At 39.1% G+C, this 26,268-nt stretch overlaps 8 protein-coding genes across 8 annotated transcripts; 5 read left to right on the top strand and 3 right to left on the bottom strand.

Moving 5' to 3' along the window:
* Positions 1–602: 602 nt before the first annotated feature.
* Positions 603–2,568, top strand: ATC70_010716 (uncharacterized protein; the record flags this gene model as incomplete). Its single annotated transcript, XM_064829927.1, has 5 exons — positions 603–651; positions 706–772; positions 842–1,157; positions 1,220–1,302; positions 1,365–2,568. 5 exons carry the CDS (start codon positions 603–605, stop codon positions 2,566–2,568), a joined length of 1,719 nt encoding a protein of 572 aa, XP_064682429.1.
* A 104-nt stretch (positions 2,569–2,672) lies between these two features.
* On the top strand, positions 2,673–4,124 carry ATC70_010715 (uncharacterized protein; the record flags this gene model as incomplete). The annotated part of the gene is made up of 8 exons (XM_064829926.1): positions 2,673–2,773; positions 2,842–2,879; positions 2,936–3,151; positions 3,216–3,429; positions 3,490–3,774; positions 3,826–3,864; positions 3,943–4,012; positions 4,074–4,124. The coding sequence occupies 8 exons, from the start codon at positions 2,673–2,675 to the stop codon at positions 4,122–4,124; spliced, it is 1,014 nt and encodes a 337-aa protein (XP_064682428.1).
* A 376-nt stretch (positions 4,125–4,500) lies between these two features.
* On the bottom strand, positions 4,501–5,190 carry ATC70_010714 (uncharacterized protein; the record flags this gene model as incomplete). Its single annotated transcript, XM_064829925.1, has 3 exons — positions 4,501–4,608; positions 4,666–4,964; positions 5,028–5,190. 3 exons carry the CDS (start codon positions 5,188–5,190, stop codon positions 4,501–4,503), a joined length of 570 nt encoding a protein of 189 aa, XP_064682427.1.
* Positions 5,191–6,332: 1,142 nt separating this feature from the next.
* Positions 6,333–7,337, bottom strand: ATC70_010713 (uncharacterized protein; the record flags this gene model as incomplete). Its single annotated transcript, XM_064829924.1, has 1 exon — positions 6,333–7,337. One exon carries the CDS (start codon positions 7,335–7,337, stop codon positions 6,333–6,335), a length of 1,005 nt encoding a protein of 334 aa, XP_064682426.1.
* A 3,461-nt stretch (positions 7,338–10,798) lies between these two features.
* MET6 (methionine-synthesizing 5- methyltetrahydropteroyltriglutamate--homocysteine methyltransferase) lies at positions 10,799–12,566 on the top strand (the record flags this gene model as incomplete). Its single annotated transcript, XM_064829923.1, has 5 exons — positions 10,799–11,009; positions 11,063–11,118; positions 11,180–11,309; positions 11,357–11,421; positions 11,475–12,566. The coding sequence occupies 5 exons, from the start codon at positions 10,799–10,801 to the stop codon at positions 12,564–12,566; spliced, it is 1,554 nt and encodes a 517-aa protein (XP_064682425.1).
* Positions 12,567–12,989: 423 nt separating this feature from the next.
* rpl35_3 (60S ribosomal protein L35, L29) lies at positions 12,990–14,506 on the top strand (the record flags this gene model as incomplete). The annotated part of the gene is made up of 3 exons (XM_064829922.1): positions 12,990–13,185; positions 13,247–13,996; positions 14,061–14,506. The coding sequence occupies 3 exons, from the start codon at positions 12,990–12,992 to the stop codon at positions 14,504–14,506; spliced, it is 1,392 nt and encodes a 463-aa protein (XP_064682424.1).
* Positions 14,507–15,001: 495 nt separating this feature from the next.
* ATC70_010710 (uncharacterized protein) lies at positions 15,002–15,486 on the bottom strand (the record flags this gene model as incomplete). Its single annotated transcript, XM_064829921.1, has 2 exons — positions 15,002–15,256; positions 15,316–15,486. 2 exons carry the CDS (start codon positions 15,484–15,486, stop codon positions 15,002–15,004), a joined length of 426 nt encoding a protein of 141 aa, XP_064682423.1.
* A 9,837-nt stretch (positions 15,487–25,323) lies between these two features.
* ATC70_010709 (uncharacterized protein) lies at positions 25,324–26,231 on the top strand (the record flags this gene model as incomplete). Its single annotated transcript, XM_064829920.1, has 2 exons — positions 25,324–25,677; positions 25,743–26,231. 2 exons carry the CDS (start codon positions 25,324–25,326, stop codon positions 26,229–26,231), a joined length of 843 nt encoding a protein of 280 aa, XP_064682422.1.
* Between the last annotated feature and the right edge of the window lie 37 nt (positions 26,232–26,268).

Here is a 26,268-nt window from a genome sequence, read left to right as displayed (position 1 = left end):
ATAGCATGCTCTTGCATCGAAATATTCAGCTGGAATATTAGGTTGCATGACACTGTTGTGTTGCTATATTATATCATAGTGATGCAGCTTATCAGTGAGGGGATGATGGCTGTAAGCACGCTGGACATTTTAGACGCAATAGATAATCTGCAGCATCTATTAAAAGCTCAAATATAGATGATCCATAATTTGATAGCTCAAATTACTAGGTGGTCCGTATCACATCCATTTTTGATTTGATGGATGGGATGTCAAAGATAGATTGATATCTCACTAGTGCCAAGTAGACGATTCGGCTGCCTGATGTCTACACCAGCACTCCTCATTGATTGATACAAGACCAAGAGCATATAGTCGCCTCTGAAAGCAAGCATCTCCATCAACCTACTGTTTGGCATAATAGAAACCCAGTTGATTTGTGCGCCACCACTGCAAATTTCCTTCTACCAAATTCCTTGTATTCTATTCGCGTTGCGTTATATTGTCCTTTTCCATCTTTTTTCTCTCGAGAAATATACTACACCATGGCAGAACGTAAATAAAAGAGACATGATCCACATATTTGAATATCAAGCGAATAACGCTGTTTTGATTGATTAGCAATGGATATTACGCCTTCCTCATCTTCAGCAGCCCTTATGAGCGTTGACGGTAAGCAAACAACTGGAAATCACCAAGCACATGCACTCATCTTTGTCCATCTAGTGCTGGGCCTCATCAATGAATCTCGCATGACCTACGGTCTTAGACACCAAGACTATCAACGTTATCGGTACGATGGACTCGACAACTTCAAGTCTCTCTCGTTGCTAACCTCTCTCTCTCTCTCTTATTTCATTAGTGAATATTGTACCAACCGTATTCGTCGCCTTCGTCAAATCCTCAAGCTCACACAATCCAACAACAAAACCACCAACGTTCGTAAGCCTCTTCCCCAAGAATTCAACGATGCTCGTTATCTTCATCTCGGTATCTACGAAACTGAACGTGCTTGGGCTTTTGCTATGGAATTGAAGCAAGAAAGCGCCAACAGTATGGAAACTCGTCAGCGCCACCATTTAATCAAGCGTCTGAAGAGGGCTTCTCAACATGCTGAAGCTTTTTACAACTTGTGCCAGGAACAAACTGTAGATATCAGAACCGTATTGGACGTCAGGGTAAGATTCGTGGTGCATGTGCTTGACTGTTGATAGTGTTGCTGATGATACGAGGGAAATAGGCATATGCCACGTTAATGAAGGGCTATCTTTATTTCGAGCAGCAACAATGGCAAGAAGCTATGAACCAATTTGTCGAGTCGAGGTAAGCAGGGCTATACAAAGCGATCAAAGAGTCGAAGAGTAATAACCGTGGTGTTCCATCAGGACTATCTATGAAAAGTTTGCAAAGACCAACAGCACTGCAGAGCAGGAAGCTTTGTGTTATTCTGCCATTGATGAAATTGATCCCAACATTCGTTTCTGCGCCTACAAGCTTCAATTAAGCGGCGGACAAGATGTGGAAGGTATTGTTGGTCAGCACCAAGGATCTGACATGGATCAATTGAAGGAGCAACTTGCCAAGATCAGCAATAACAATTCCAAAGATCAAACACGCAAAACCCTCATATGGCGTGATAAGGAATTTACCATCAAGAATCAACATTTGGCACAATCTGTCATCAAAGCACAAGATATTAGAAAATCAATTCAACCCAACGACGCATCTGCTTTCGACGCTGTTGTGAGTGCTTGGGCCGAAGCTGACAAGCTTGCAAAAAAGGCACTCAGGGACGACAAGGAAGCTACTGCAAAGGTTACTTCATCCAAATCAGCCAAAGCAACCGAGGATCTGAACAACTTGTTTACCTATGTCGAATACAACCTATTCGGCTCCTCCATCGAGCGCAATGTGTGTTTGGTTGACCAAGCTGTCGAAAAGAAGCCTCAACATGCTGTCAAGCTGTACGACGATATTTTGAAGCATCTCGAATACATTTGGGAGCTGCCTCACGTCAAGGACGACATGTCTCTTGACGGCGAATTGAATGTGTTGTCCTTGTATTACAAGGGTTGTAGATGTGTCCAAGTGGCTTCAGCATATAACGACATGAAGAGGACAGCAGAATCACTGGCCATCTATCAGCGAGGTCAAACTTATGTTGTTCAAGCCAAGCAAGCACTCTCGCAAATTCGCTCTTTTGCTCAAGATGCACTGTTGAAGGTGACTGATAGTAATTTAGCAGACTTGGAACAAACCATCCGCTCAGGCACATGGAAATCGCGTGCTGCTTGGTACCTTGAAAACGGATCTGATAACGGCGACGATGAGCAAGTCTCTGAAAAGATGCAGCAATTGGACTTGAACTCGACTGAGACATTATTGGAGCATCTGGACAGCTATCCCTCTAGCATCAACCCTCAACATCTCGTCGAATTCCCACCTAAATTCCAACCTGTTGCCTGTAAACCATTCTATTTTGATTTGGCTGCTAATTTTGTTAAATATCCAGAGGAATCATTAGCTGCTCGTACCGAGAAATCGTCTGGCAGTGGCAGTGGCTTCTGGGGCATCTTTGGTAGAAAATAAGACGGAGCCTTAATAAAAGTTGACAATTACACGAAGCTTTAAATTCCTCTTCTCTTTCCCCTTTCTCTCTTTTGCTTTTTTTTTTGTTGGTTGTATTTGGAACAATGAATCAAGAGGGACAGGATATAAGCTTTAGTCATGCTTGGTTGGAGGGCACATTGACTGATGAGCAAATTAGCCATCTAACGCCAGAGCAGCGTGAAAAGTAATGTACATCATGTGTATGTGTGTTAACATTTGTAGCAGTGGACTGACCATTTCTCTCATCCATAGCTACAATATGCAGCTGGAATATAGGAAAGAACACAAGGGTAAAAATTCATCATAAGTAACTCAATCGGCAAGATGATTTACGCCTTTGCAATAGGCCATGAATCTCAACATGAACTGATGGCCATCATCCTGTTGTTTGCTTTGTTCGCATCACAGTTCCTCATTCTTTGGTGGAAAAAGAAACACTACAAATCCTATCAAGCAGTCAGTCTGGGTGGTCTGTATCTATTCCCCATGCTATTTGGCCTCTATGCTGGATGGTACAGATTCCTGGTCTTCTGGACACTGTATTCTATCTTGAATGGCTTCGGTAATGCTTGTGTATATTTTGAATATTGATTGTACAACCACTCATCAGAACTACCTGTCTCTAGTCATTTACAAAGCATCCAGAAAGCCATTGGAAGCCATGACACCTCGCATGGTATACAAATGGTTCACAGTTGTGTACAATGTGTCCTTTGTTGTAGGTCTGGTTGGATATATCATCATTTTGATCGCATTCTTTGGTATTGCAGAACTCTTCAATGCTGGCTCCGAGTTTATTCAGACTGGAATTTTGATGCTTAGTTATGGATTGTACTTTGGGTAAGATGCGTAGGCTGCGATGGTTGATGGGGTCGTGAATGTTGATCTATCTTGCTCTAGTGTGTTGGGCAGAGATTTCGTCGAGATTTGCACGGATAGAATGGCAGCCACTATTGGATATTATTCAGAAGATGGATTACCTAATAAATACTTGGGTGAAGGTATCTGCGCTGTGTGTGGTCATGCCACTTCAGTCGGTCACCACGCATCATTGACCGCTGACCCTCACCAGCGCCCAATGTTCTCTGATGATCCCGTCCATCAATTGACGTGCAAGCATGTATTCCACGAAAAGTGTATTCGTGGTTGGGTGATGATTGGAAAGAAGGATATATGTCCTTATTGGTAAGGCATAGACAGTAGACATTCATCTAGGTGGCTAATATCTTTGTATAGTAAGGAGAAGGTAGATCTCAAGCAATTCAAACGAAACCCGTAAGTCAAATACATGATCAAATGAAACCACACTACGTGGCAAATTAGCTAATGGAATCTTCTTTTGATTACACACAGATGGGATACCCAGCAACAGCTTTACCTCAACTTGTTAGACGGTGTTCGCTATTTGGTCGTTTGGCAACCAGTAAGTGTAGTATACATTGCTTATGTTTAAACAGTGGCTCTGATGTTTGAACGTCTGATAGATCATTTTTGGCGCTGTCCAGCTTTCTTACTACTTGTTTGGCTTAGATTAATAAAATTAATAATGTGTATAGAGATTTTTTATAGATAATAACATAAAAACATACTGATTTGTTCATTAATGTTTATGATACACATAAGAGTGCGATGGACGACACCTGCTTGAAGGCCAATTTCAGGAACAACCTTAAGATTGAGCTTAAAGAGGCGTATACAAGTAAACCTCAATGCTAATCAACAAAGATCAATTACTCATTGATTTTAAGGCATTACCAGCATTATAATAATAGAAAGGATAAGCGTGGTTGAATTTTACTGATTCAACTTTTTATCAGCCAACATCAAGTTGATGCACTACTAGTTTCATTACTGCGAAAAATCATAACAAACAATGTGATAAAACACACTTTCTTTACTTTATCAAGAGACTTATACGTATTGCGATAGCCAACGGAATCCATCTCCATAACCCTGTCTCATTACGATTGAGCACATAAATAGCTCCATAGGTCTAATATTGCTTAGATGTACATTTCCCTGTTTAAAAAGCTGAGCATATTCGTTATTAACCTTGAAGCGCCTTTGTATACGTACTTTTCCTGTTGTTTGGAAGAGGCCCAACTGTTGACGAAGTGCTTCTTCGCTTACAGCGCCAGGAGCATCAATCTTGTTGCCAAGAATCAGGAATGGTATATTATTTAATTGCTCAATGGACAAAAGGGCATCCAATTCTTGCTTTGCTTCTGCAAATCTCTCGTGATCTGCACTATCCACCAAATATACAATACCATTCACTTCGGGAAAGTAATCTCTCCAGAGTCTACGAGCTTGTTGATGACCACCCAGATCGTATGTGGTAAATCTCACATTTCCAATAGATAATTCCTCAGATGCTTGATAGTAGAATCAGACATTCGTAAGAGATCAAATATATAAAGCGACTCTCTCAAACTTACTGGGATGCAATGTTGGTTGCAATGTTGCTAACCGGTCGCTTTTGAGCATGTGAAGCAGGGTAGTTTTGCCAGCGTTATCTAATCCTAAGAACAGAATTTTTGCATTCTTGTTTAGTAGGCCCAATGAAGCCAGTACATCGTAGAACCAGTTGATGATGAACATTTAATAGCTTTGTTTGTTGTGTCGTATCGAGAAAATGAAAGAAATAGTAGAAGAAAAGGGAAATACATGTAGATGATTGCATGACTCAATAACATCATACAAGTCTGAGTCTATTTAGCCACACTACCTGGAGGTACAGTGCTTCCATTCTCAATTTATCGAATTTTTGAAAACATTGCCTGCTTGTGCGAGGCTAATTTGCCCATAACAAGGGGATTAATTAAGCCTGATGTTTGAAGTTGACCAAGTTTGCGAGAATAAATTGGCAAATAGCTTCACTGGCTTTTTGATATCTCTATTTCTTCACAACTGTAACTCCCAAAAATGAATTTATTTCATCAAGATGGTAGAGGTAGAACCGTAGATGAGTCTGGCAAAGAAGCGTCGGCCTTTGTTGTTGTAGAATCATCATTTCTACAAACAAATTTGACGAACCTCCACAAATAGGTGAGGTACAAAAGAATGGCCGTTGAAATTGAAGAGCCCAAAGACACTGATATCGAAGAGGAAGCTCCCAAAAATGAACGAAATATCGTCGATCCTGTTGTTATCGAACAAAGATACCCGCCTTATTCCCCTGAGCTCAACCCTATCGAGCAGCTTCGAAGTATAAAGTCAGAGCAAGTAACTTGACTGATGTGAAAGCCCTCGCCTGAAGATTATTGAAAGTCCTAGTTGAACATTTGCAGAATTTCATTCAGCATTCGATAAATCGTTTCCTTAAATACCTAAAGAAGGAACTCTTGTAATTTATTCAACTAGAAATTGGTCAATAGCATTACTTGAAATAAGATGGTAAAGGGAGGGAGAAAGAGAGAAAGAGGAAAAGTCATTTTTGTGTATTCGAGATAACATGATTATAACTTTTCCATATCTTCCAGGCATCGTAGTTTCTGATATTTTGCCTGCTACTTTTTCCATTTCACGTTCTTTTCTCTTTAATACCTTGATATATTTGAGTTTCAGGTTCTGAACATTGTTTTGCGGGACTAGTTTTAAGGCTTTTGTGATTTACTTGTTTCAAAATAAAAACCAACTGTTTATTGTTATTAGAGAAGTTGCAAGTTTTGGGAAGAGACAAGAGAAGTGAAATGTCAGTAAAGCTTGAGCATATATATGGACCTGACGACACCATTGTGCTATCAGATATTGACAAAAACGCTGTGCATCAAATCAACATCAACATCCAATTCGTCATTACCATTAGTAGCACTGGTATAGGCATTTGTTGTGATAATAATATTGGCGTTGGTAGTGGTGCTGGTGTTGGTATCATCGTTGACACGGAATCCAGAAAGGGCCGTTTCTCCTAAGTAATTGAAGAACTCGTTAGTGATACAGCTGAAAGTAGTACCCGTATCTACATAGCTGAAACAAACTACATTTTGTACCACAATAGGCACGCAAATCGAATTTGGTCGCATCGTAGGAGGAGCGCTGAGCACAGTATCAAACTTACATAGTTGAGCTGACATATTCAGAATCAAATCCGTTTCTGAGACAGAAACCTGAGCCATACCATCCACCAATGTTGCCTGAGTCTTTGCACGAAGGTCAGCTTCATCAGCGTTGGATGAATCATCCGATTCAGACATTTCCACATCAGAATCAATAAGAGGGTCAACAGTACCAGAGCTATCAGCAGATAGCACCTTCGACTTTTCTTGCAGAGCAAAATCAGCTTTCTCCAACGCGATGGCCGTATCGGCTATTGTCTTGACAGAGCGACGATGAGAATGTTTGGTCATCTCACGAATGACTTTAGCACCATTGTTATTGCTAGAGGAAGAAGAAGAAGAACGGACGGCTATATTGCTGCAGTTATCACCCTTGGAGAAATAGCCATTGCATTCCTTACACGAACGTTCAGCAATATGCTCCTTCAATGTCTTGCCAAACTTGGAGACCCATTCTTGCTTCTTGAAGTTTTCATAAGCCGGAGACGCAGGCAAACTGGTATACTTGGACTTCTTGGCTTCCGGGAACACAGGAATATCACGATCATTTTCTCGTTTCTTAGAGCTGCTAGTAGCAGAAGCAGAGTACCCGACCTTGTTACGCTTGGTAAGATCAACCCGACGAGCAATGGCAGAGACATGATCAATTTTGTAGAATGAAGCCTCGTCAGCCTGTCCCATCGCAAGCATAATGAGACGCACAGCCGCCTCAGGAAAAGCGTCGAAGAAACCATTGCAACCACATACTTGTCCGTAACCCCAGACTTGGCCTTAAGCCTCTTGAAACGTTCCAAAAATGCATCAATTGGTTTACTGTCTGCCTAAGTACAAGAAAGAAATTCACGGATCCGACCGAAGCGAAGTTGTTCCTTGGCCGCACCATACCTAGAAATGATCGCACCTTTCAACATTGACCAAGGGACATCTCGCCAAGCAGCCTTGACAAATTCGTTCAGCCAATCCCTCAAATCTTGGCTGAGACAACGAGGAAGCAACCGATACCAATTGAGATCAAGGTTCAAATCATGACTGATCAGTACGTCCTCGAAACGACGGAGGCACTCTTCAATACCAGCAAACGTTGATGTCTGATTTGAATACATCCATTGCTATCATTCCATTTCCTACTGATGGTGCTCACTCAGTAATCTGCTATGTCGATGACATAAAATGCAGCTCAAATGGGAGTCTTGAAGATCACTATGCGTTAGTTGCTGAGGTGATTCGTCGCTTGACACAGGTTAGCTTAGTGTTGAATACTGATAAAGTGGTATTTGCTCAGAAAAGCATATACTTGCTGGGATGGAGTGTGATTAATGGCAAGTTGGTACTTGATGGTCGTAAACTTGCCAATATTTCACCATGACCCGTTATTAAAACGGGCAAGCTGCTTGCTTCTTTTCTCGGTCTGATGTCGTTCTTCTATCCCGCTGTATTCGCATTTGACTCAAGATCTTGATTTCTTGAAGCAATACAAGAATTTGCCAGAAGCCTGGGCTGCACGCCATGACAGAGCTATTGCTACTCTGAAGGAAGCTCTAACGAAGGCACTGGTGATGTCTCCTCCAAATTTCTTGGTTTGTTTTCGTTTGGCTACGGATGCTAGTACTACTGCTGTAGGCGGTCTGCAGTATCAAGTGTTTGCTGATGAATTTCGTTACTTTGGCCTTGTGTCGCGTAAGCTATCTCCTTCTGAAAGGAACTATAGTACTACAAAACGGGAACTTTTGGGCATTTGTTATTGCTCATCGGTTTTTGTATATGAGGCTGTTTACCTTGCATTCTGATCATAAGAGCTTGGTCTATCTAAATACTTGGGAGATTCCTGACGCGCTGATGCTTGGATGGTGGGAACCCATTTTTTTGCGTACTTTTGGCATTGTTCATCTACCTGGTGTTTGGAGTGTCATTCCATATGCTTTATCTCGGCTTTATGAAGATGAAGATGCTTCTGCACGTCATCTTCTGGGGGAGGGGGCAGGTACTATGCTGATGGTAGTGAAAAAGTGAAGCGAAAGAAGAAAATGGGCTCGACTAGCCGATCAATCTCTCTACGCTCGATGGCGGCGTCGCTCTGCGTGCTCTCGCCGAAGACATTCCTAATCAGAGATAATAAAAATCTGGCACATCAAGTAGATTTTAAACAATCAATTAATAGTAAAAAAAAAAAGAGCTATATCAGAGTCAAGAGGGGGAGGTACCTAATTGCTAATGTTGCTCTTGATATGGCGATATAAAGCTGGCCATGCGTAAATACAGAACTTTTATGAGACCTACAGCGACTTTTTAGGATATTGCCATTGCAAAAGACATCTTTATAGGGAAAAATCCCAATAAAACCAAAGAAAAAAGAATTTAAGCTAATTGGATGTTCTTTCAAATTCATGATCCCCATTGAATTAGCATTGCAATCATCATTGTCATCATCAGAAAGGCATTTGGGCCAGCCAACACGCCGCCGCCTCCGCCGCCAAAACACATTCAAACACAGTTTTTTTTCTGCTCAAGATTGGACAAATTTTGTCTTTTGTCGACTTTTTTAATCTATTTCCTGCCATTCGACTATATGAACTGTGGTTATCATGCAATGCTTCCTAATACATTCTTGGAATACTTTTCAAGGCGCTTCCAATGGTACCAAGTAAAATAAATGTTTTGAATAAATATATTGAGTATTTTACGCAAATATGAAAAGAGGTTTCTGGCCAAAAAGTCGAAAATTTACATATCAAAGTTCTACAAAGATGATTTCAGGGGTTACGTTAGATCGATAGAAAAATTTTGAATTAGTATATACCATAGTAAAAGCCTTCATTTTCAAGACAAAAAACGCGATCGTTTGATTTTCGGTGAAAACCATGAGGGGTACCTCATGCTTTTTGGTCGAATTTTGTCCATGTTTTTTTTGATCCCCAAAAAGTTGAGCAAAGGTGTCAGAAAGTAACCGCCAGATGAGAGCAACTGTTTGGTGCTATTCTGACCATCTAAAACAACCTTGAACGCGAGAAAATGCAGCTCAAATGCACTCAAGTTCTGCTGTATTAAGCACATTCTTGACTAAAAAGGGATAATCTCTGTATGATACCTGCCCATATATGAAGTAGCTACGTGTATGTGGATGTAGAGCATCACATAAGAATCAAATCCACAGATAATATAAAAGGCTTTTATGTTTAAGCAGAGGGTCAAAATGAAGGTAACAGTATTTTGATAAGATACGCAAGAGCAATCAGTAGCACGAGCTGCCGCTGCGCAGATTGGTTCTCACCGAAGCGAAGCAAAGGTAGACAACCATCCGAAGCGTAAACACTCATGCGATTAGTGATTATATATCAAGCAACAATCAGAGTTCTTCTAACATTTTAGTTATATTAATTTTGGGATATTAGCCAAAGGCCCGCGGCAGCGCGAGCCGTTTGAATGTAGGTTGGTTTCCACCGAAGCGAAGCGTAGGTCAGGAAACCACCCGAAGTATCGAAAGGCTCGTATATTAAAGGATGATATTACATGACTAGCCGTTCTATCTCGCTTCGCTCGATTACGGCATCGCCCTGTGGGCTTTTTCTTAATGAAGTTTATGATACCAAATGGGGGGGGGGGTTTTGTAGCAGGACTTGGTGCTTCTTTCAAGGTGTTATCGCTCTCAAACATCTATAAAGAGTGGAGAAGAAAGGTATTGTTTTCCATTTATTTGATTCGGTTGAATAATCACATGAGGCATCCCTTTCCTCATTTCAACAGCGTATAGACAAACTACTGCCTCAAACTGGTTAAATCAATGTGATGTCACCTGAATTATACACAAAATGGCAGCACTGCGCACTGGTGAGAGATTGCTACTGTCTATTTATCAAGATGGTGTAGAAAAGAGGATAAAACAGAACCCATTCTTTCATTTTCTTTTTCTTCAAGATGGAACAAAGCCTACTATCTATATGAAACCAGAGCCAAATACTTTTTTTTTCTTCCCGGCCTATACATGAATTGGAAATTCTGAATGCTGCCATTTTTAAGATCCCTCTGAACCCTTTTTTTCGTATTCAAATTCATGCAGGCATAATCCATTAGGTATAAATATAGGTCCAGCTTTTTTTTTCGATTAAACAACATTTTCCCGCCTTTCTCCCCTATTCTTCTTATTTATTAAACAAATGTCAACATCTATCACAAGACAGACCTCGCCAACAAGAAGACTATCCATCATACCAAATGCCAGATCCCGACAAAATAGTATATCAGCATCATTCACTGGAATGACAGCAGGACATGCCATGGATGCTTCAATTGAAAAAGAGACTGAAATAACCATTCATATCGAAGGTGATGACAAGGCTATGATTAGACCAAACAAGATTATGAGAGGTAAAACGAATTGGATAGGATGCATACTAAAGATTTTAACATCAAAGTACCAGGCACTGTCAAAGTCAGGACTAAGAAGACCCTTTATTCAAGCCAGTTACGAATCAAGGTAAGCTAAGCTTTTCTTTGGATGTTTCTCCATCTATATTAACCTACAACAAACAATTTAGTTTCGAGGCGTTGAGTGTGCGTGCGCCAAAGTGAAAGAGGCTGGCCTTGATTCCAAGTTAGAGCGCATTGAAAAGATTACAACAACTTACTTTGAAATAGAAACTATAGTATGGGGAACTGAAAGAAGTGGTATGTTATTAGTGCTTTTGAGTAGATCGATACTAATACAGATATAGCCTACGCTATCAACTCCTGGAAGTCAGTTGAACCTGGAGAACATGAATACAAATTTGCGCTCAAGGTAAGTCTCATCAAGATGCTTTGTGGTAATATATACTCAATGCATATTGCTAGTTCCCCAATGTCAACTTTCCTCCCTCCATTGATGATCCCACAGGTTTCTCCATTCGTTATATATGGACAGCTTATATGGATGGACCTGCCAATCATCCCGGTATTCGTAGTGAAGAACTAGTGACACCGTATCGTCCGTTACTCGTAGCCCCAGCTGCGACCCCATGGACATTCCAGGATACACTGTACAAATACAAGGACAACAAAAAGACGCCGTTAGCCACAGTGAAAGCCAAGTTACCCGCCCAGGTGTTCTGCCCCGACCAGCTATTCCTAATTGATCTTGAAATCAATGCAATTTCATCGGACGTGGTGATTGGCAGTGTTGCATTTAAGCTTCGTAAGGTGTATGAAGGTAAATTGCTGCTGCAGCGAGGTACCGTACATCGCTTATATAAACGAGATATCCTGCAAACCATGGTGCCAGTCAAAGGCAACAATGGTTCGTTACGTCTACCCGATGTCAGAGTTCAGTTGCCCTCAAGACTAGTCTCGCCTTGCTTTACATCGAATCATGTTCGCGTGTATTATTATCTGATTTTCATGATTCAGTTTGATTCCGGTAATCTACTCAAATCGACGCACCACGTACAGTTTGAAATTCCAATTGGCATTGCGAATCTGTCAAACCAACATCTGGCTCGTGTCCGTGATTTAACTTGCATTCAAGATTACAAGGAATGCCGGGATGCGCCAGTGTTCTTCAATCCTGACCTGGATGCTCCTCCCACTGATTTTGCAGCAAGCAACAGCAGAAGTCGAAGCAACAGTAGTGCTTCAAGCAGTGTGTCCTACCCAATGCATCCAGATGCGCACTATCCTGCCCCGCCTTCATTGACCATCGACGAAGAAACTCTTTTCCAACCAATGTCGCATATTAGCAACATGCCCCCAATGGGCATGTTGTCCCTCTCCCCGCCCATAGAGGAATCGCTACCACCAGCCTATTTTAGCTTGTCGGAGGTACCACAGTTTATTCTGAAAGAACGAATCGAGAAGACTCGCTACTCTAGTCGACTGGTCAAGCCAAATGTATGTCCAGAGCTAGGCGAGCCATTAGTGCTTGAGTCTTATTTCGACGATGAATGGTGAGAATGCAATAAAAGATTAGCTAACCATCCATTTCCCGTTTTTTTTTTTTGCCATTTTCTTTTTGTTTGACGAGATTGACAGGGATCTTTCTTGCTTGGTCAAAGAGTAAGGACATTTGGAACGACGAATGTGAAACCTTCTGTCTCCCTTACTACCAATTGCATTACAGTAGACAACGGGTGACACCACTGAACTGTCTCCCTAAATTTTTTCTAATTATATACCTGAAATATTAAATCAACTACATGCACTTTAAATCTTTGGTCCTACATGACTCTTGGGCGAAAGCATTTTTGTTTCCACGCAAAAACTAATATAAACATCTCAGTCTCGTAAAATATATAAAAAAAAAAGTCTCCTTTTTCATCTTACCTCCTTTCCCTCTTTACATTTCATATCCCTAGTGGCGCGTATTTAGCTGCTATGTCTACTTTCTATAACGGACAAGAGAAGAAACCACTAGAACAACAGCAACCACAGCAGTCAGATGGCTCAGTCTACCTGCCACCTATTCAGCAGAGAAACTTAGATGTCGGTCAAAAGAGAACTGTGCCATGGACCCAAGATGGCAGAGAGACCAAGACCCAAAAGGTATTGATTTCAGCGGATGAAAAGAGAGGTAGGAAATATCACTGTTACCACTGAATCCGCAAAGGGAAAATTAAATTCAAGTATAAAAGTAGATAAAAAACTAGATGTTACTCAACAACCACAGCAAATGCAAGTATCCCAACTCACAAGCCAGCCCCAACCACAATCGCTACCACAACAGCAACAGCAACAGCCAGCAACAGCAGCACCTGTCATCACAAGCGCAACAACCACAACAACAGCCAGTGCGTTCAATTCTGGCACTATCAGACAGCCCTATACTTCGGTGTACAACGATCAGGCCATCATACATCAACGTGTAAATCGACCCAAGCTAAAGCTGGACGACTTTAACATATCTCGAACATTGGGTACAGGCTCTTTTGGTCGAGTGCATTTAATACAATCCAAAGTCAATGCCAGATTCTATGCAATGAAGGTGTTGAAGAAGACTGAGGTCATCCGATTGAAACAAGTAGAGCACACCAACAATGAAAAGCACATTTTGGAGTCTGTTGCTCATCCGTTCTTAGTCAACATGTGGGGTACATTTCAAGACAGCAACAACCTGTACATGGTCATGGATTATGTTCCCGGTGGCGAGCTATTTTCAGTGCTAAGAAGATCACAGCGTTTTCCAGATCATGTTGCGAAATTCTATGCTGCCGAGGTGATTTTGGCTATTGAATATCTGCATTCAAAAGACATGATATATCGTGATTTGAAGCCAGAAAATCTATTGTTGGACGCACAGGGTCATATCAAGATTACTGATTTTGGTTTTGCTAAATATGTTCCAGATATAACATGGACATTATGTGGAACACCTGATTACCTTGGTAAGTGTAGAGCCAGAGTGGGCCATATTTGTATTGATGGTTTTCTAATTTTGCATACATGTAGCGCCCGAGATTATTCAGTCAAAGGGTTATAGTAAAGCTGTCGATTGGTGGAGTTTGGGCGTTCTTATCTATGAAATGTTGGCAGGCTACCCACCATTTTTTGACGACGATCACCTGAAATTATACGAAAAGATTTTGGCATGCAAGATCAAATGGCCTACCTATTTTGATGTAAATGGAAAGGATCTTTTGAAGCGACTATTAACGCCTGATTTGACAAAGAGATTTGGTAATTTGAAGGCTGGAAGTGAGGATATCAAGCGCCATGGTTGGTTTACTGGTGTGGATTTCAATCGTATTTTGGCACGTCAAATTAGAGCACCCTATGTACCTCAAATCAGAGGCGAGGGTGATGCTAGCCATTTCGATAAATATCCAGAGACTCAAGAACAGTACGGTATCACTGGTCAAGCTGATCCGTATAGAAATTTATTTCCTGATTTTTAAGTATTTTACCCTCATTTTTTCTTCGTACACACATATATATTTGTATTTTCTATTGATTTCAAACAGTTGATCACTATTTTCTGTATTAAAAAAAAATTTAAAATTAATCAAGCTTTTGAAACATTTCGTTCTGAGTAGCGGTTTATCATGGAGCGATTCAAGCAGCTTATCTGAGCGAGTAGCATCGAGTCAGTCAAGCTATGGTATAGTCCATCATGGACCTATATCTCGATAAGCATTTCCAAATCTTCACGTTTCCATTAAATGTTACCTTGAAGACGCTCAATGTAACAACGTGTGCCCCTGTTAGCATAGAATTTACAGTGGATACAACCTCAACTACCCATTTCAAATGCAAAACTTGACACTTAACGTGAACAAAAGGCAATGAGCCGTATTAGAAACATTTTTTATTAAGAAGAGAAAATAAAGAGTAGTTTGCAGAATCCTTTGAATATTTTGTAGGTATATCTGGATTTCACTGTATTAGTAGAGTTACCAACCATGTTTGAAAGCAAGGGAGGTCATGATTAAGGTCAATACAAAGAAAATTAGACCAAACACAGCACGGACCATCTTTTGCTCGATAAACATGACAGCAACAGCATAGAAAATAGTCAATGCAAAGAAGATCCAGGAGAGAATTGCCAAAGCTTTAGTTGATGCAGCACCGAAGGCATTGAGAGACAAGGCGAATAACTGCATGAGCATGTTGTCCTTGACAACATCATAAGCTTTACCAATACGGGACTATATGTGCAAGTGTGTTAGAAGTTAGAAACATCCCAGAATTGTGATAATATACATACCAAGAATCCTCCAGATCGCTTGTCTCCAGTCTCCATATCAGAGATGTCAGAGCTTGTGTCAAAGAGAGGACGGATCATGTAGAGCAGACCCCAAACAATAGAGAGAATATAGAGGGAGACCCAAGCGCTCTTTACTGAACCAACTGCGAGATAGTTATCGATACCAATCATAATGTTTGTATTGTATTAATTATATTTTGAATTGAATAATAAAGAAGACAACGGAATCTGCAAAAACCTGCTCCTTATATACTGCTGAAATTCCCAAACAACTCTAAATAGAACATTGTTGTTGACTCCACCAAAGTTAGCTAATCGGATTGAACTTGATGCGATATCCAAGACGTGTACGCTGCTCCGTTAGATTATAAAACCAAATGGTTCTTTCTTCCGTCTCAATTAGGAAACGTGTATGGTTTTGCGTTTTATCGGGTACCTATTAGATTAAGGTCCAAAAATCAGCAATTTATTACGTTACAGCAGCTACATCTGTGTCGCTGAATTGACAGTGATACATCGTACGAGAAAGCGATTTAGGTGAGCTATAAAAACAGGATAAACATCACCTACCAACTGAGCAAAGAATGCTTGTTCATGGAAACACGATATAGATCAAAAGTCAAATAGAGCTGCTGCATCAGTGTTGTGGAAAACTCGATATTTGCATAAATCGAAGCAGTAATACCATCGGTAACATTGGCCGTAGCGGCAAACATGTCCGCTGTCTTTTGATCTTGGTATGAAGATTTCTATGCCGACTGTTGAGTACATGTTGTCTGTAAGATCCACCGTGGTCCCCTCAGTGCACAGTAGATTAACAGGCGGAAATCAAGATAAGAAATTTTGTATAAACTCATCTTGAATGAATGGCAAAGTATCCAAGAGATGAATAATGCATTGAGAATTCGCTCTGAGCACTTTTTAATTAGCATCCATACAAATCAAACATGTTCCATGAGAGAATGACGAACTTTGCTTGGCAAGAAAACTTCTCTGTACAACTTATATGGACTATCTGACGTAGTGACAAAGAAGAAATGTTTCTCTGATCATTTTAAAGATCAATAAGAATAAAGCAAAGAACCAGAAGGCGTCAGGAATGCATCATTTATCCACCCAAAACGCGTCAGTAAAAGTTGATTCATTTAAATTAGCGGATGAAAAATACCTTGATGTTGAATCAAGAAATTATTCAAGACGTGAGTATCTGATATGCTTTGCTTTGAAAGTTCAGCAGGTTCTTGAATGACATACTATTGATCAGTATTTTGATGCATTGAAAAATGTGAAATCTCCAGAATTTATGAACGCAAAAAACTCTTTCGATCTTTTCAGCATCTCAGTTTTAGATCAGAAAGACGAAACAGTTGCTCATATATTATCAGTTTTACGACTCCAAGTAGTTGCCTCATAATGCCAAACTTTTCTTCGTTCCGGTAGCTCGGGTTAATCATGCTAAATTACACCTTAAAATAGATACGGGTCAAAGCACAGATATGATGTTTGCTGCTATAATATATACGCAAATACTTGATTACGCTAAATGCGCATGGATCAAGGGGCAGAAACATGTCTGTCAGGTAACAAAAGCTATCAAGCATGAGGCTGGCCTTGCTATTCTGCTTCCAACTTTAAACAGACACCCGTTTTGTACGTCTACACTATGTTTTATATCCAACAAACAATCTACATTCAATGCTACCATAACTCAAATGTATGTGGTTGATGAATAACATCTTATGTCTTGAACATAAAAAGAAATTGCATGTCAGGCAAGTAGTGTATGCTTTAACTTACTTGTTCACCATACCATTGTACGCGCAAGCTTGTGCCTCGATAAGATCTGCAGATCCTCTATTAGCACTGTGTCTTTGATTGATACCTGCTTGAAAGTGACCAAAGCAGGTGGTGACCTATACTTCTTAATGGAGAAACGAATCGGCTGTGTGTTATGTTTAGGCTATAAGTCACCTTTTAATTCTACAGATCAGCCATAGGAGCTGAAGAAGTGGCTTTTATCTACCTGCAGTATAGCATCTTAACAAGAGTGAGGTGCTAGTAGCCCAGGTCCTTTCCACAATATTATGTTTAAATCAGAGATACTTGGAGTACTACGCCTAACCACTTCATATTTGAATGGATATCAACAATGAGTCGAACCTAGTTTCAATACATATATTCCTAACTTTAGTTCACTGTGCTCAGATTATTTTCATTATTTGAAACGAAAATCGAATACCCCGAGCTTTTAAATACAAATGTGTGAGTTCATGGATTTTTATAACTTTTCATTGTTGTATGGTGGATACTTTGTACCGATAACTCTACTTTCACAAGGGAAACGCTTGCTCGTAATATTCCGTCGTGATCATATTTCATTATTGATTCAAGACGTCGTCTCCAAAATGGCCAAATTTAATATGCCTTTTAATTACACCAATCCTCATCAACCTTGCTCAAACTCACTGCAACTTGCATTTGTATAATAAACCAACGACCTTTTCCTGTCGTAACTTTCATAAAAGACCTATTATTATCGTGAACTCCCACTTTCTCTACAACTAAGCGAATTAACAACCTGATTGCACTTTAGTTTTCTGGCAAAGACAACTGATCTAGGAATTAGTCATTTTCATTAGAATAAGAATTTGCCACGAAGCTAAATGTTCAAGACATCATCTGCAAATTTGGGGGCAGATATGAGATAGAGTATACAGCATCCTTTCATGACACTGAGACATATGTCACAGTTAAGTGAAAAAAGAAAGCGTATTTCAGGCCACATCGTCGTGTTGTAAAGGTCTAATTTGGAACATCAGACAATCGATAGTGCTGCTCTTGCTTTGAGTTTGGTGAAAATGCATACCTTGATAAGAAAACATTTGTATGAACCAACGCAAGATGCAGCCATCAGGTACTGAATCCAAAGTTTCACAGCATCTAGTCTATTCATCCGTAATTTTACTTTATTTACTGGTATATGATAACCACCGCAGTCCTCGAGTGCAACCTTCGCCATAGGTTTTGAAGCGCACTATATATACAGCAGTGAACGGATGCATATCCTAGAGCTGTCAACGGCCCAGTTAAAAATACGCGTGCTCCTGTTGCCTTGACGCCAGTATTATGCATTCTTCCGGCTGTCAATTTTTCAAACATATCATCTTCAATGGTTATCATATTTCAAAACTCAATTTTGTTTGATTTAAAAATCGATATCCTTACACCATAAGGCGTAATCAAGTTGAATAAAGCAAGCTGCAGTTATCTAGTTGTGGAAGTATGGCCAACCAAAATGTTTGGCATCTAACGATAACTTGAGAGTAAGAACTTAATAAGCAGGTTATGGCACGCCACAAGATCAGCTTCGACCATACATTTGGCTGGGCTAATACCTTCGAGCTGTCGGCTCAATTTTATATATGTTGGAATCCGCAAGTTTTATTGTGTTAAGAACAAAGAATAAAAGGGTTACTATTTGTAGCTTATAAAAAATGTTCGATATTACAAAAACAAGAAACAACTTATTTGAATAAGATGAGACACAAAAAACTAAAGATTTATTGATGAAGACAAGAGTTATTCTATTTATACTAACTTCTGAATGCCAAAGTAGCAATTTATCTTGTACAACGCTTATCACATCTGGTGAACCTCAGTATTTAGATAGCTGAGATGCACTTCACTTATCATAACTTGTCCATGTTGTTGCACAACACAAACATATCTACCCATCAAGAATACCTTAATCTTTATAGATAGTTGTAGCCCTTCTGGCACAACAGGTGTGATTGAATACACTGTGATCAGGAGTGATTCATTCACACGATGTGCGATATAAGCATGCATCTTTACTTTAGTATTTTTAAATGGTTTTTTGATGTACATTTGAGCGCTTTCATTAATAGATCCAAATAGCATGAATTTGAATGAGTGCTATTTGATGAACTTTGGTTTTCAATTAAGTTGCGTTTGGGTGGCTATTTCATTACAGTATAAATACTCTGCAATCATTCTTAATAAATACTGTTGTAATAACAACGTAAATAACATTGTATTCAAGTAATACTTAATATTAAGCACTTTCACATAGTAAATTTAATAAATATCTATCTCATAAGAATGTGTAATGGATGCCAAATCAAATAACTGCATCTTATTTTATCATTTAATACAAAATAGTTTGTTTGGATACCCTTTTATTACAAAAACGAAACAGTTTTAAATGACAAATTAATAGGAGATCAACTAGTTGTAGACCTTCGTTGTTCCAACCCCTTAGCCAATCAGATTGCTTGAAAACTCCGCTGATCTAAAAAAAAATTTGCGAGGGTTTCCCCCTGTTTTGATGTGAGGCAAAATTTTAAGCGCCGCTATAATAGCAATATAGCCGTTGCTATCATCAAATTTCCCTCAGGTGCTAGAGCATGCCTTACTTACACCACCTAGCTTTAGATTCTGGCGTTGAGACTCTCAATCATCACTAAAGTAAGTAGCGATAACCAAGTGGAGGCAGCCTATCTACCTCCTAGCCTCGGATAAAGTCTTGTTGAGCTTCAGGGATAGGCACATCCACACAACGTAAAAAACGGTATGCTTCAAAAGAAACATAATAATAATAATAAAAGAAAAGAACACTATACTATACGAGTACAGTAGTATGTAGGCAAAAAAGATATACTCACACGAAGCGAGTCAAAGAAAAGCATAACAAACACAATATCAGTGATGTTTAAAAAAGCTCGTTGCTGTTGCAAGAAAAATGCATACATGAGCAACACGCATGGTAGTAATAGTCGGTTGTAAAGCAACATGACACAAAGACGCACAACTGCAAAAGCAACAGTGGTATTATAAGTTTGCGATACAACATAATGACTAATATTGATTCATGTAAAGCTACAGAGGAAACACTACCAACAAACGAAAAAGAAGAAAAAAGCGTAACGAGGCAAACATCATGAATGCATTATCACGAGAAAGGAAGCAATGATATAAGCGTTCAAAGAAGTTTTATACCATTGCGACCAGAAGAAAGAAAATACTTACCACTTACCATAGCCACAGATAGGCCAGAAGAGTATAGACAATCACCGGAGACAGACCAGAGAACAAGCATGTACCAAATATAGTAGACCAGAAAAGACTAGATTAGCAGCAGCAACACCAGTACCATAAACAAACTGAAAAACAAACGCCATCAGCATAGCAAACAAAGACGAAAGAAGTTACTTATCACTTATCACCGCCACAGATGGACCATAAGAATATAGGTAATCACCAGAGATAGACCAGAGTACAAGCATGCACCGAATACACTAGACCAGAAAAGACCGGATTAGCAGCAGCAGCAGCAACACGAGCACCAGCACCATAGAAAAACTGAAGAACGTACGACACCAGAGACCAGAAAATAATAAGCAATCACCGGAAACAGGCTACAGAACGAGCATGCACCAAAGACAGTAGACCAAGAAAGACCAGATTAGCGGCAGCAACACCAGCACCACAGAAAAACCGAAGAATGAACGACACCAGAGACCAGACGAATGCCAAAGAATCATCAAAGCCTAATAAACAAATTCAATTACTGTTAATTCTACGCCTTCCAGTGCTCGTTATCGAATGGTATCTAATATATTTCACTTTAAAGAAGCAGTATAAAATACTTCTAACAGTGCATGACAGTGTTATCAGAAGATAGAGTGTTATTATCAATCAAACAGTTTCCAAAACAGCCATGGTTTGGTAATAAAGGCGTTTGGCAAAAAAGGAAAAAAAAACGAGGGTATGGAAGAATAAGAGGATGCCCTATCCGACGTCACGGCCAGTGAATCTGGTCTCAGTCCTTTCCCGCGGCAGCTGTAATTGCGGCAATTTAATATGAATTTGTGTAGTGGGTATTCTCGTGTTCAAACTTGACTTGATCTCACATCTTTTAAACGTTTTTGCCAAATCCGACTATGAAAACTGTCGTTATCATACCCAACTTTCTAATATACCTTTAAAGAACTAAAGAAGCCGCATCGAGCGGCGCTGATTACATTTAGCTTTCAGACCGAAAATAATGAGCAATTTGCAAAAATATGAAAACATGTTTTTTGCCAAAATGTTGAAATTTCACAAAGAAAAACCACATAGAAAGAGTTTCCAGTGCTGCATCCCGTCTTTACGATCAATTTGATCTTATATGTACCATAGGAAAAGTCTTCATTTTTGGGGTGAAAAATGCGATCGTTTGATTTTCAAGAATTTTCCCTTGCTAATACTCATGAAAAAAATGAGAATTTTCAGGGATTTGCAATGACCCAAAAAAATTTGAGATAAAGTATCAGTAAGTAAAACGCAACCAAGGGGAGACGTTTGGCCCTATTCCAAGCGTCCACAACGCTTTGTAGCATGAGTTATTCGTGCTTCAAAATGGCTAAATTTAGACATAATTTGGCTTAAAAAAAAGGCCTAGTTGGCTGTGTTGCCTTGGAGGTAAATAAATCACACCTCTACTTGATGATCCAAATATACTGTTAAGCACAAAATGTGGAATACATCCACTATGATCTGCATTCCGACAGTTCATCCAGTTACCAGATTTAGATATAAGCTGTATGTACACTGGATTAGATGTACGATATCGATTTATACTACAAGAAGATATGGACTTCAGATACGCTAGTACTATAAGATTTATACTATATAAGATATAGGCTATAGATGGCACCACGGACATAGATGGCGCTATAGACTTATACTTGTATTTCGACATTGACTACGGATGTTTACAATATCTGGATAGGCACCAAGATTAATGCAATATGAGCTTGTTGCTTCAGATGTGTACTTTATGATCCACGCTATAAGACACATGCTTATATCCGTGATACTAGCTACAGATACTTTATGTACTACAGACTTGTACTATATGTGAGACATGCTACAGACATGCATACGATATGCTATAGACATGCCATATCTCCTGATACATTCTAAAGATGTATGCTTAGCGATATACACTCAGATATGGACCATTGATATAGACTAAGGAGACTGTACCTATTGTATACATGCTTCTAGATCGATATTAGTTATCCTTATAGAAAGGATAGATCAGGGTACTTTGGATGAGAGTCTAATTATTCATCCAGGCAAAAGCTAAATCATGATTAGCTTGCTGGAGTTGTCTTTTAGCATGATTAGATATTAGTTGATCAGAGCTGACTTATTTGTCAATCTAATTAATAGAACTTTTATCCATTGTTATAGTATATAAGAAGGATCATCTACCTGGCCAGTAGAGAGACTTCAATTTTACTTTACACCTGTCAGTTTGATAATAAAACATACCTTTATCAAGTTGACATTACTGTTTTTTATTCTTTTTTTTCCGTGAATTTTAGTTTATCAAGCCTCAAATTCCACAGATATTACAAAAACAAGAAACGACTTATTTGAATAAGATCAGACACAAAAAACTAAAGATTTATTGATGAAGACAAGAATTATTCTATTTATACTAAGTTCTGAATGCCAAAGTAGCAATTTATCTTGTACAACGCTTATCACATCTGGTGAACCTCAGTATTTAGATAGCTGAGATGCACTTCACTTATCATAGCTTGTCCATGTTGTTGCACAACACAGACATATCTACCCATCAAGAATACCTTAATCTTTATAGACAGTTGTAGCCCTTCTGGCACAACAACTATCATGAAACCACCAGAATATATTGTAGAATAATGATATTGGAGCAGCTTTTAAGTGAGAACGTTATATTAAAAATGCCTGTTTCATGAGTTAATCGACATTGGAGATGTTATTGTTTAGCGGGGAAATATGCATGCATTAAATTGAAAATCTTATTATTCGTTAATAAGGCAAGTTGTAGTTGTCTAGTCTCAACAGCAAGATTCTTCCACATGTAAAGTATCTATTGATAACTTGAGACCAGCAAGTTAATATGGCCCTTTTCGTAAGCTCCGATTTTTAAAATGCTTGGTCAAATGCACACTTGTGTAGTATACACATGCGGAAGGTCAACGGAGCTTCAATTTATAATATTCTGGATGAGGATCTATGGGATTACAAAATCTATAGACTTTAAAATTACGCGTTTCTTGATAGTAAACACCCCTTCAAACTTATATAAAACCTGTAGAGAATTTAAAGGAAAATGCAATGGTATTTATATCTAGTCTCTGGTGTACATTGTTTACCTGATATTTGGTACGATTGTTTTGCAATTTTTTGACTGTTTTCTAAAGATTAATCAGTATCTGTCATCAAAACATTTTGTTAAGCATTACTAGACATTGTAGAACAAAAAATTTCCTATCGAATAAGCTATTGCTTGAAGCTCTGACATAATTCTATCATAAAATATTGAAAATATTGTCCTGACTAAAAAATTGTCACCAGATTTTTTGTTTGCTATCACACGTAAATTTTGAACAAAAATCAATGATTTTGCACGATACCTTTTTTTGGTCGTATCTCGACAAATACTCATCAGATCCGCACAAAACAAAGACAATTTGATAGCTCTACATTATATCCATCATCATGTGAGGGTTTTAGGCACCAGATGTACCTTCCCTTTATGGATTCACTCAAAATCTTATATTTCATGAGCTACAAGCAGGAGATAATCAACTTTTTTTTTATTTATCTATAATAACCATATTATCGTATAGAGAATTGAAAAAGAAACAGAAGCTATTAAGCTTTAAGCTTATGTTCACTAAGTAAAATCAACCGGTACGGCCATTTGAAAGTTGTCCATTTCCACTGTTTTTCCTCATTACTCATCGACATCGTTCTCAGCAAGCCCAAATACAACACTCCCTAATTAACAAAGTACCCTCCACAGCTTTTACTAGACATACAACCAGCATTCATATAGTAATTCATTGACTTTTATTAGTAACATCTGCTCAAAATTGGCAAATTTCAAAAATCACTGTTTTCTCAACACCAACGCACCCTATCTAAAATCCAATTGCACATTCGTTTTCTACGCAAAAAATTGGCTTACTAACATGCTACTTTCAAAGCGAATTTCGAATTGAAATTCAAAGAGAAATCAAAAGAGAAATCAAAGGCCAACAGAGAAAAGCCCCACGCGATGATTCTAAGGTATAGCCCCTGCCACAGCGTTGTCTGTTGACAGGTTATATTGGACTATTATATATGTAGGGTATCGTGAGATTCAGGGCTCGTTTTTTATTGTTTTGTTGAAACCATTTTGCTCTCATATGTTACGGCAGACTTTGCATGGAAAAGTCTATCACTAATGGCCTTTTTGAAATGATGGAAAATGTCGAGAAGCAATTGCCTAAAATATGGTAGAACAGCATGACTAAAAAGTTTGCGCTCAAATGTACGTGATTTTATTCGAGTGTTAAATATCTTGGAGTTATCATTATTCGATACACATATGCATGATGAACAGTCAGATTGCTATTTTTTTTTACCGTCAGGCTTTGTATGCACGCTAGCAGAGGTCTTATCAATGATGCGCTCTACTATACAGACATCATCTTGATCACTGTATTGCTGACAGAAAAAAGTTGCTGGTGAAAAACCTACAGTATCATTGACTTGGTTGGTATGTTGTAAATGTCGAAGCTAACATTGGGAGGCCTTTGTTTAAAAGGCTAATTTTCTTGCACCTTGTACCACCCATATGCAGTTACAATTCTTGAAATCCAAATACATGATTTGCTTTAGAACGAGGTATGTACTTTCAAGGCAAATAGTGTGAAAGTCATTTAACAACGATAGGCATGAGAATAAACAAAAATTTGATCTAAATTCAATCAAGGAGCAAGATCTTTCACAAAGTAGAAGCAGGTGGTGGCGATGATCACCCCTTAAACAAATGCTCTTCTGGTGTCATGTATAATGTAGCTCCCTATACAAACATGGCAGATTCATAGGACTTAAAAAAGGGAATCCTCAAGTTGAAAATTTTTTTGCCACATCTCTTTCATATATTACTACATTTTACATATGAGCTTTCAAGATACCATTAGAGAAACCAGTGCTCGTCTGGAGAAAACGCTGGATACACTAGGACAGCCAGTGAAGCCCTATTTGCCTGCCATCAGTCGATTTCTCGTGGTGGCTACATTCTATGAAGATTCGCTCCGTATCATGGTGCAGTGGTCAGACCAAAGAAACTATCTGGAGGGAGATAGAGGTTTTCCCAAAGGCATTTCCCATATGTTTCTTCTCTTGAATGTGTTGGCCATGTTGATCTTCTCTTCTACATTAATAGCAAAGAAGCATGTCAGCACATCTGTGTGCGTCTTGGCTGGTGTTATTGTCTCTCAGGCAATTGGTTACGGTCTCGTATTCAATTTCGTAAGTGTGCTGTTGTGCGTGGAAGGTGATTTGGACATGTAAATCTTACATGTGTGTGCGAATAGAGTTTCTTTTTGCGTAATCTTTCCATCTTGGGTGGTTTGCTGCTGTGCCTTTCAGAATCCATCCTGCGCAACAAGAGACAGACAGGCTCATCCCATCTGTTTGCATCCCTCCCTACTTTATCAGAGACAGAGCGTCATGAATACTTTCAACTTGCTGGTCGCGTTCTTTTGGTACTCTTGTTTGTAGGGTTCATTGTTCAGGGTGAATGGAGTTTTCTGCGTGTATTCGTTTCGTTAGCAGGATTTGCGGCCTGCGTGATGGTGGTGGTAGGATTCAGGGCTAAATGGTCAGCATCGTTTCTGGTTACCTTTTTATGCGTCATGAATGTCATTGTCAATAACTGGTGGACAGTGCAACACTCAAACTACATGAGGGATGTTACAAAATACAACTTTTTCCAGTGTCTCAGTATCACAGGCGGATTGTTGCTCTTAGTTTCTATCGGTCCTGGCCATCTCAGTTATGATGAAAAGAAGAAAGATTATTGAATAAAGCAAATTATTTATTACAATTGATTGAATGAAG

Source organism: Mucor velutinosus (assembly GCF_035048745.1).
Source record: "Mucor velutinosus strain NIH1002 chromosome Unknown tig00001564, whole genome shotgun sequence".
Lineage (NCBI taxonomy): Eukaryota > Fungi > Mucoromycota > Mucoromycetes > Mucorales > Mucoraceae > Mucor > Mucor velutinosus.
Note: the sequence above shows the minus strand (reverse complement) of the source record. Positions and strands in the feature narration are given on the sequence as shown.